The 11,475-nt window shown below is 43.9% G+C and overlaps 1 protein-coding gene across 1 annotated transcript in view; it reads right to left on the bottom strand.

Annotated features, from left to right (window-relative positions):
* Window positions 1-2,569, bottom strand: part of LOC145397011 (uncharacterized) — an 80,352-nt gene extending 77,783 nt beyond the window's left edge. Inside the window, exon 1 of the mRNA XM_080270232.1 lies at window positions 2,473-2,569. Within this exon, the coding sequence (XP_080126358.1) occupies window positions 2,473-2,569 (97 nt within the window). The remainder of the gene's footprint in view (window positions 1-2,472) is intronic.
* Between the last annotated feature and the right edge of the window lie 8,906 nt (window positions 2,570-11,475).

The following is an 11,475-nucleotide window of genomic DNA, read 5'->3' on the forward strand; positions in this document are numbered from 1 at the left end:
AGTGTTTGAAAAATGATGAAGGATAGATAATGGTGAACAGTGGAGAAAAATAAATATAACCGGTTGTTCAATGAGGAGTTTGACTGAAATAGGGAAGGTAATGGAATCAGCATATCCAGTGTTTGGCCCTTGGCCATCAATTGATTGATGTTGTTACTGTGAGCGGGGCAATTGGAAGGATGCGGATGGGAAGGCGGCTGGTGTGTTTGAGTTGACTACTTAAATGCTTAAGGCCTCAGGAGGTATAGGAGTGAGGTTATTACAGACTCAATATATGCGTTTATATATTAGTGGTGTTGTCCCAGATGACTGGCTGAAGAGTGTGATTGTAAATGTGTACAAGAGGAAGGGTGATGCCCCAGAAAGAGGATACTATAGAGTCGTAAAACTTTTGCACCAGATAATGAAGGTAATGGAGAGAGTTCTACAAAGTATGATTATAGAAAGAGTGAATATTGATGGGATGCAGTTTGGATTTTTGCTATGAAAAGGGTCCACTAAAGTCACATTCATTGTTTGACAGCTTCAGCAAAAATATAGCCTATAGGAAAGAAAAGGGATCTGTCCTTTGTTTTTGCTGATGTCCAAAAGGCCTTTGACAGAGTCCTTAGGGAGATGGTGAAGTGAACAATGAGAAAACATGGGATCGATGAGTAGCTGGTTAGAATGGTAAAAGCTTGTATGCGGGTGCTCGCCCCCAGGTAGGAGTGAATGGAGATTTTAGTGATGAGTTTCCGTGAATGATGATGTGCTTCAGGGGTCAGTCTTTTGGCCTGCTTTGTTTATCATGGTGCTTGAAGTCCATTCACATGACTTACGAAATGGATTCCCGTGGGAGATGTTGTATGCCGATGATTTGGTGTTGACTGCAGAGAATGAAAAAGAAACAGAGGAAAGTTTTAGCAAGTGGAAAGACGGTATGGGGCACATGGGCTTTAAAATATATGGAGATAAAACTAGATAGTATTAAGAGAGTGCATACCTCAGCCAATGCCATTGCTATTAAAATGAATCCGGATCCGTGAAGATGGGATCCGGATCCGGTTCACCCTTCCCTCAAAATTTAACAAATTCTACATTTGTCCATGGCTCACCCTTCGACAAAATTTCATTGAAATTCATTGAGGACTTTTGGAGATATCGCCTAGACAAACAGACAGACAGACAGACAGAAAACATAGAATACATAATTTCCTTCATCTTCGTTGACGCAGGTAACAAAGGTGATGGAATTTAGGTTAGGGGGCAGTACTGTCAAATAAGTTGGAGGGTGGCTATGTGCGGTTTGCCACAAGGGCGTGGGGAGTAATTCCATCTTGTGCACTGGATTGTGATAAGTGGGTGCATAAAGGTGTAGTGGTTTTAGTGGCGGAGAACAAGATAATGTTAATTTCATGTGTGTGGTCTGTCAGGGAGAGCATGTGGAGATTGTCAGGCGTGAAGGGATTGATCATGCTGGTGAGTCTCTCATGTAGACGGAAGAGTTTTATTATTTGGGAGACATATGTGCTGGAGGTAGGGCTGGAACCAGCTCTGTGACTAGATTGAGGAGTGGTTGGAAGAAATTCAGGAAGATCTTCCCTTTCCTAACATTAAGAGAGTTCTCCCTTCTTACTAAGCTACCTTTGTTTGTGGCATGTGTTATGAGTGTAATGGCCCATGGTAGTGAGAACTGGGCAGGAAAGGAAGAGGATATTCTTAGCCTCAAACGTGCGGAAATAACAATGATTAGGTGAATGTGCAGTACGTGTTTGAATGCGAAACCTGGCGAGGCTAGGTTTACGATGTATTGATGTTGTGATGAAGGAGGGTAGACTGAGATGGTTTGGGCATGTGGAGATAATGGAGGAAGACAACTGAGTGGAGAAAGTGAGAAGTGTTTAACGTTAGGGGTACGGTTGTGAGAGTTAGACTGAAAAAAGACTTGAGATGAAGTCACTGAGTGAGACCTCAGGGATAAAGGACTTAACAGGGAGGCTGCCAGAGATTGTGCAGCGTGGAAAGCCGCCATTAGGTGACCATGGCCGACGCATGCAAGCATGTTGGAACCTTTATCAGCGAAACGAAACAAAACGAAGTCATTGAATTAGAGTTGAACATAAAACACTTCTGAAATTGTGTTCAGTAGTTCCGAACCAACTTGGGCCCTCTACCTGATAAGGAATAAAGCCAGGCAGAAACTTTTGTATCGTCATCGTATGACAATATAAATATGTGGGTAACGTTTTTCAGTTAAAGTGTTCACGACAGTTTGAAAACACGACCTTAATGCACACTTGTCATGCAGTATTCAGTGCTGTGCCTGAGAATGTAGGCGAAAATGAAATACAGTAGTTTTTGATTGTCATGTTATATGCATTATCATGCATGACAATTTAGCCGAAAGTGAAGTAGATTTTTACGAGATTTGTGATATTGGAATTAATTAAAATAAAACTCGTCTCATGTACTGCAATGTGTACTCTTGCTAACCTGGATACAGCTGATCACCATCCACAGTCTTTAACGCCGCCATAACAATAATAAACCAAAGAGCAACTGCTGCTGCCACGATCCTCTGCATTTGCATTCCGGTTTCTGGAATAAGTGAACATGGGACGCGAGAAGGGTTACTGTTTTCACTACTGGGACTTTTATTATTATTATTATTATTATTATTTATCAATGTTAGGTACCTCCAGCTACCTCTGTATAGCTCTTTAGAAACTCTTCAGAATTATACAGATCAGACTCTTCCTTCATTAACTTTATTAAGAATTAGTATCACACATTAACTTGAGCAAACTTCAAAGATGACCTCTGCCTAAATGAATGGCTGGAGATACTCATGAGAGGAGATTTTCTCTTAATGAACCATCCATTTACTAACTCTCTATCTATCTATTACCAGACGCCTTAATCCCGGAAAGGGTGGCCACAAACAAAACGCCTCCATGTCGCCCTGTCCCCCTCCATTTTATTCCCTTGCTCCCAGCTCACATCTCCCTCCCTCATATAACTCTCACTCCATCCCTCCATCTCATCCTTGGCCTCCTCCTCCCTCTCCCCCTTCCATCTCACTCACATACACTCTCTGTGTCAGTCTTTCACTCTCCATCTTCCACACATGGCCAAACCACCTCAGTGTGTTTCTCCTAACGGTTCCTATCACATCCACACCACAATGCTCCTTCATATCCTCATTTGTCAGTCTGTCTCTCCATGTGACTCCTCATGCTCCTTTCAAATAACTCATTTCCACTGTTCTTACACTTTACTTGTGTCCCTCCAACAAGGTCCAAGCTTCACTTCCATACGTTAGAGTTGGTATCACAATACTGTCATGTAGTAACTTTTTTACTTCCATGCTCACACTCCTGTTTCTTATCACTGCTTTCAAAGAACCAGCAACCTTTCTTCCCTGCTGTACCCTTTCAAGCACTTCACCCTCCAAACCTCCATCCTTACTCATCACACTACCCAAGTACTTAAACGTACTCACATTTTCCAATTCCTCACCATCCAACCTCGCTGTACATTCACTGACTTCACCTCTCTCAAAGACCACCACTTTACTCTTCCCTACATTCACCTTTAGATTCCGTTTCTTACACACTCTCTCAAACTCATCCACCAAGCCTTGCAGCTCCCCTTCGTCTTCACTCAACAACACAGTATCATCTGCAAACAACAGTACAGGGTGTTTCCAAACACTATCCTCTCTCACCAGGGCCACTCCAACATCCACTACCCTACCTTGTACCTCTTTTATTACCCCATCCATGTACAGATTGAACAACCATGGAGACATGACACATCCCTGTTTCAAATCAACTTTCAAAGAGAAAAATTCACTAAGTTCACCATCCACACGCACTGTAGCCTTCACACCATCGTACATACTCTTCACAGCATTCAACAACTTCCCATCTACTCCATATATTCTTAACACTTTCCACAATCCTTGTCTATCCACCCTGTCTTATGCTTTCTCCAAATCCATGAAAGCCGCATACAACTTCTTTCCCTTCTCTAGAAACTTTTCCACTAAAGATCTAAGAATGAATATCTGATCTACACAACCTTTTCCCTTCCTAAAGCCTCCCCGTTCTTCTCCAACTAATTTCTCTGTTCTTTCTCTAACTCTGTCAATCAGTATCCTACCATACACTTTTCCTATTATACTAAGAAGAGAAATGTCCCTATGATTACCACACACTTCTTTTTCCCCTTTCCCTTTGTACAAGGGAATAATTATACCAGACTTCCAATCCTCCGGGACTCTACCTTCCTCCCAGGCCAATCTGCACATCTTCCACATCCATTCTACTACTATCTCTCCCCCATGCTTCAGCACTTCACCACACACTCCATCAATTCCTGGGGCTTTCCCCAATTTAACTTTCTTCATTGCTTCCACAACTTCTATCCTACTAATTTCTTCCTGTCTTCTCACCTCCCTCCTTCTCCCAGCCATTCCCCAGCCACTTATACTCGCATTACTTCCATCCTCTACGTTCAACAATTCCTTAAAGTGTTCTCTCCATCTGCTCACTTTTCTCCCTTCTCCACTAGTAATCTACCATTTTTATCTTTCACTCCCCTGCTAACTTCACTTCCAACCTGTCTTACTCTTTTCAACTCTCTCCAGAACATTTTCTTACAGTCCCTCCACTTTACACTCAAATTCCTTCCAAATTCCTCATCCACTCTCTTCTTACTCTCTCTTACTAATCTTTTCACCTCTCTCTTTCTTTCTACATATAACTCTCTCTTCCGCCTCTCAACTTCTTCCATGCCCCTATTTCTCATCCATTCATTGTATGCTTTCTTCTTTTGTGCCACAGCCTGTTTCACCTCTTCAGTCCACCACGCTGTTCCTTGCACCCCTCTCCGTCTTCTCTTCCTTCCACACACCACATCACATGCTGCACATATTTCTTCTGTAAATATGCTACACACACCTTCCACGTCTCCCATCTGCTCCAATTCATATTTGCCCAATCGTTCCTCCACTTCTCTCTTATACTCTCCCTTTTTCTCATCCTCTTGTACCTTTCCACTCTCCTTGCAACTACTCCTTCCTCTCGTCTTTCCCTTCTTCTATTCCTCCATCTTACTTGAATTCTAATTCTGGCCACCACCAAGTAGTGATCAGAAAGTCCACTCCCCCAACCTCTATACACTCTTGCATCCTTTACACATCTTCGCATCCTTTCATCCACACACACATAATCAATCATTGCCTTCCTTTCATTCAGTTCACCACCCACCCTTCTCATCACTCCCCATGTATACCTGTGGATCATTTTATGCCTGAAGAGGGTATTGGCTATCACCAACCCCCTCCCAGCACAAATGTCCACTAACGCACTCCCATTCTCATCTATCTCAGCAGGCACACCCCACTCACCAACTATTTCATCCACCTTCACATTCCCAACTTTACCATTCATATCACCAATCAAAAACACTCTCCCATTCCTTCCAAACTTTTCCATGCACATTTCTACATTTGTCCAGAACTCTTCTCTCACTCTTCTAGCACGATCTTACGTTGGTGCATAAACACACACAATCGACCACAGTTGTATTCCAACTTTCAACTTTACCCACACAATCCTTGACCCAACTGATCCATACTGTCTTATGCTTCTCTTCCATCTTTTACTCACAACTATACATACTCCTTCCTTTGCCCTCTCATTCTCACCTACTCCTGCACATATACCCCATCCATACTGCCATTCTCTCACACTTTCTCCTCTCCATTTTGTTTCATTATTCCACATACATCCACTTTCGCACCCTCAAGCACCTGGACAATCTCTCTCTCTTTCACCTCATCATTCGCTCCCCTTACATTCCAAGTTCCAATTACCATGTCCTTTGTCCGGTTATTGGTCGTCATCTACCCAAATATTTAAACGTACTCACATTTTCCATTTCCTCCCCATCGAACCTCACTGTAAATTCACTGACTTCACTTCTCTCGAAGACCATCACTTTACTCTTCCCTACATTCACCTTTAGATTCCGTTTCATACACACTCTCCCAAACTCATCCACCAGGCCTTGCAGCTCCTCTTCGTCTTCACTTAGCAACACAGTATCATCTGCAAACAACAACACGGGGAGTTTCCAAACACTGCCCTCTCTCATTAGGGTCACTCCAACATCCACTGCCCTACCTTGTGTCTCTTTTATAACCCCATCTATGTACAGATGGAACAGCCATGGAGACTTGACACATCCCTGTTTCAATCCATCCTTCAAATAGAAAAATTCACTCACTTCACTACACACACTGCAGCCTTAGCACCCTCACACATACTCTTCACAGTATTCAACAACTTCCCATCTACTTCATATATTCTTAATACTTTCCACAACCCTTGTCTATCCACCCGGTCATATGCTTTCTCCAAATCCATGATGGCCGCATACAACTTTTTTCCCTTCTTTAGAAACTTTTCCGCTAAAGATCAAAGGATGAATATCTGATCTACACAACCTCTTCCCATCCTAAAACCTCCCGTTCTTCTCCAACTAATTCCTCCGTTATTGCCCTAACTCTGTCAATAACGATCCTACCATATATTTTTCCTATTGCACTAAGAAGACAAATGCCCTTATGATTACCACACACTTCTTTTTGTCCATTTCTTTTGTACAAGGGAATAATTTTCCGTGACTTCCAATCCTCCGGGACTTTGCCTTCCTCCCAGGCCAATCTGCACATCTTTCCCATCCATTCTACTACTATCTCTCCCCCATGCTTCAGCATTTCACCACACACTCCATTATTTCTTGGGTTTTTCTCCATTTTGACTTTCCTCATTGCTTCCACAACTTCCATCCTACTGATTTCTTCCTCTCCTTTCACATCCTTCCTTCTCCCAGCCACTCCCCAGCCATTTATATTAACATTACGTTCATTCTCTATGTTCAACAATTCCTTAAAGTGTTCTCTCCATCTGCTCACTTTTTCTCCCTTCCCCACTAGTAATCTACCATTTTTATCTTTCACTCCCCGACTAACTTCACTGCCACCCTGTCTAACTCTCTTTACTCTTTCCAAAACATTTTCTTACATTCCCTCCACTTTACACTCAACCTCCTTCCAAATACCCCATCCACTCTGTTCTTACTCTCTCTTACTAATCTTTTCACCTCTCCCTTCCTCTCTACATATAACTCTGTTTTCAGTCTCTCAACTTCTTCCAGGCCCCTGTTTCTCATCAATGCATTATACGTTTTCTACTTTTGTGTCACTGTCTCACCTCCTCATTCCACCATGCTGTTACTTGCACCCCCCCCCCCTTCACCTTCTCTTCATCCCACACACCACCTCACATGCTGCACAGACTTCTGTGAATTTCTTGCACACATCTTCCATATCCTCCATCTGCTCCAATACATATTTACCCAATCTTTCCTCCACTTCTCTCTTATATTCTGCCTCTTTGTTAACCTCTTTTAACCCGCGCCGTCCCGAGGACATACTTCCACGTCCTCACGTTTTGTCACAGCCAGTCCCGAGGACGTACTTCAACGTCCTGCAATTGCAAGGTTCATAATTTCCACAATTTTCAAAATTCGCGGGAGATTTTCGTTTCGCCCGGGTACCCAAGCCTCCCCTACCTGCCGCCAGGCGGGCAGCGTCCTAGACCCCGCGTGACCCGCGCTCGCCCTTGTCTCGGTCACTCACCTGCCAGCAGTGACCCAGGTCAGACATGACGCGGAAAGGTCTCTCAGATGAGCAAATTGCATCCGTCCTGGAAGCCTTCACTGGAGACAGTGATTCTGCACTCAATGATGATGTGGTGGATCGCGATTACATCCAGCCAGAGGAAGAAATAAGTAGCAATGATGAGGAGGTCCCTTCGCCCCGAAAAACGCGGTATGTGACATACCGTAAGGCAAGGGAAGGCCAGCCTGCTCCCCAACCACGTGCACAGCTATCTCTCCATCACGATTCTGATCAGGACGAGGATGAGGACGATGAGGATGACGGAGGCCTAGGACGTGATATCGCCGAGTGGTTGGGAAAGGAGAAAATATCACCACGTGGATCAGAAGGTGGGGCGAGACGACACCTAAGGTATGGTTCAAGTACTTTGTCTGGGGAAGTAGCAAGTGGTGTGGTGGGATTGCTGGGAGAAAGGGAAAGTGTTGTGGCGGCAGCGCGGGGTGAAAGTGAGAGTGGTGTGGGGGTAGTGCGGGGTGAAGGGGCCAGTGGTGTGAGGGAGGCAGCACGAGCACGTGGTGCTCGTAGGCCTAGGGAAGAGGAGGTTGAGTCACTCCCCAGCACTTCTTTCACCCCTGAATATTCACAAACTTCCTCCCCACAGCCCCAGGATGTGGGGAAAGGAAAGAAAGGGAAGGGAAAGGGCAAAGGAAAAGGAAGAGGGAAGAGAAGTGCGAGTGATGAGAGGCGCCGCTCTCCACCTCCCCAACCTCCCCCACCACCTTCACCTCCCCACCCTGACGAAGGGGACGATGGTGACATGGCTGGAGACGGTGGTGTCACGTGGAACTGGGAGAATGGGAGTAATTTTACTCCCATCATTCACCAGTTCACTGAGGAGTGGCGGTCAGGTTGCACGGCTCCAGGTGTAAATGCTGGGGCGTCACGTTTAGATTTTTTCAACTTGTTTTTTGATGAGGCGTTTGTTGGGCGCATAGTAGAACAGACAAATATATTTTCACAATCCCAGCGCCTTGAAAGTGAACGCCTAGGAACCACAAGCAAGCATGCAGAACAGTATGACTTTCCCGTGACTATATCAGAGATGTTCCTATTTTTTGCCCTGGTAATCTTGATGGGTGTGGTGAGGAAAAATCAAATTCCTGCCTACTGGACAACGGACCCAATCATCCTAACACCTTTCTTTGGAAAGGTGATGGGTCGTAATAGATTTCAGTTTATTCTCGGCCGCCTCCACTTTTTTGATGCAGATGATCCAGCCAATGCAAATAACACCGATAAAATGAGGAGAATTAGGCTGGTATTTGATCATTTACGGGAAATGTTCCGCTCCTCATTTTATCCCTACAGAGACCTCGTCATAGACGAGAGTCTTGTGTTGTGGAGAGGCAATATTTCCTTTAGGCAGTATATACCCAGCAAGAGACACCGTTTCGGGTTCAAGATCTTTGTTATGTGTGACTGTAAGACTGGTTATGTGCAAGACATAGTCTTGTACACGGGCGCACAGAACAGATATAATAGAAGATCGGAGTATAGGACTCTCTGGGGCCGTGGTGAAGACAATGATAGAAGAGTACCTTCATCGTGGTCATGTTTTGTACCTGGACAACTGGTACACTAGCCCTCTTCTCGCTAGGTTCCTCCACCAACACGACACCGGAGTCTGTGGTACAGTCAAGAGAAACCGTCGCCATATGGTCAAGATAGGGAGGAAACTTGACAAGAATGAGGTGGTTTTCTTCCAGGCCAATAACATCCTTGCAACCCTGTGGAACCACAACAGGGAAGTTTGCCTCCTATCAACTGTTCACAGCCCCCTGATGCACCGCACAGACTCCGTGGATCACCGTAGCGAGAGGAGGCGCAACGTATGGAAACCAGAGTCTGTACTTGCCTATAATCTGAACATGAGGCAAGTTGATCAGTCAGACTCGATGATTTCAAGTGTTGACTGTGCCAGGACAACGATGAAGTGGTACAAGAAACTCTTTTTCCACTTGCTCGACATCACGGTCCTGAACGCCCACTACCTGCACGCAATGACCACCAGAGTATCCGAGACCTTTGAGGGGTTTGTGAGGGAGCTGGCACGTGAAATAATCGCCAAGCATGCCCAGGAAAGACCCCCACACCGCCCCCGCGCCCCCCCGTGCTGCTCAGACTCCCCTACGTCTTGCAGCCCGCCACTACCCCAGCGCAATCCCTTCCGAACCAAACCGTCGTAAACCCCAGCGTCGCTGCCATGTATGTAAGCACTCGACAGTCAGACCATCAACGCAGAGAAAAGACACAAGATACGAGTGTGTCGAGTGCAATGTTGCGTTGTGCCTTCAGCCTTGTTTCAAGGAATATCATAATTTCCTACACTTCTGAAACTGTGTGGGAAGGCGAAATGACGCTCATGATAATGGTAAGGCCAGTCAGTAGGTGCTAAGTCAAATATAAAGTTGAAACGGGTGTTATTTTTCAGAAAAGTAATGTATAAGATGAGAATTAGTGTAAGTGGAAAGAATTGTTATCAAAACTACACCCACTGTGTAAATCTGGTCAGTAAATATGTGATAGCAAGGAAATAAAGTGGAAACGGGTGTAATGTTAGCATGAATAAAACGTATAAGTTGAACATTACTGTAAGTTGTCATAATTGATGTCACGAGTACACCCACATTCTGGTCAGTAAGTATGTGATAGGAATTATATACAGTGGATGATGTTGTAATGTTGGTAGTAAGGTATTTTATAAGTTGATTACTTGTGTAAGATGAAACAAATGATATCGTGATAACACTCCCTGTGTAAGTACGCGCAAATATGACGCTAAGTTCCATCGTACGTTCAGAAATGATGTAATATCAATTATATCAAGTGTTTACATGTGCAATGTTAGTGTAGAATAATTATATAAGTAAAAAAATAGGTTGTAAGTTGAATTAGTTGTCATAGCGACTTCACCGTGTGTGTTATTATGCGCTATTATTACGCTATATATTTACGTAAGGCCTGAAATAATCTCAAAACAGTTCTATAAAGTTGAAAAGTGTATAATAATATTAGAAAGGTATTATGTTAGTAGAAAAAGCACAATACGAGTTGAAACATCAGTCACAGCGAGTTCACTCACTACGTAAATTAGCGCTAGCATTACGCTAAATGTTATCAAAAGGCCTGTGAATACGTAAAAACAGTTCAGTATAATGTAAAATGGTATAATGTTATTGTAGAAGTATTATGTAAGTAAAAAAAATTATATGTATCATGATTTTAGAATGTTAGCGATTCATGGGAACCAAGTTGGCCGATTTTGCTCGTTTCTCACGATGGTACAATGGTTATTTCTGCTCTATTTTTGTATAAAATCCAATATACTCTTTTATCACATGTTTTTATGTTTGTAATAAATTCATTTCTACTTACTTTCATTGGTTTCCCAAACTTATAATACCATAGAAAACGTTTGATGCTCACACCGCATAGGGAGAACACTGGGCCAGGTGGGACCAAGGCATACCTGGTTAAGCTAATTAGGGACCCCAGGGACCACTTTCTTTGCCACCGGCCATTGTTTCTGACCAAAAGCGAAAGTTTAAGCAAAAAAAAAAAGGGTCGAAAAATGCCCGGGATTGGGGGGTACCAGTGGTCGAAAAGTGGCCGGGACGGGGCGGGTTAATCTTTCCACTCCCTTTGCATATACTACTTCCTCCTGTCCTTCCCTTCCTCTTTAGCTCCATTTCTGTTGGACACTGCTTTTTATCACCACCAAATGGTGGTTGGAAAGTCAACTC

This window comes from Coenobita brevimanus, chromosome 40 (genome assembly GCF_032717465.1).
Source record: "Coenobita brevimanus isolate Jiangsu-jjx chromosome 40, ASM3271746v2, whole genome shotgun sequence".
NCBI classification, from domain to species: Eukaryota; Metazoa; Arthropoda; class Malacostraca; order Decapoda; family Coenobitidae; genus Coenobita; species Coenobita brevimanus.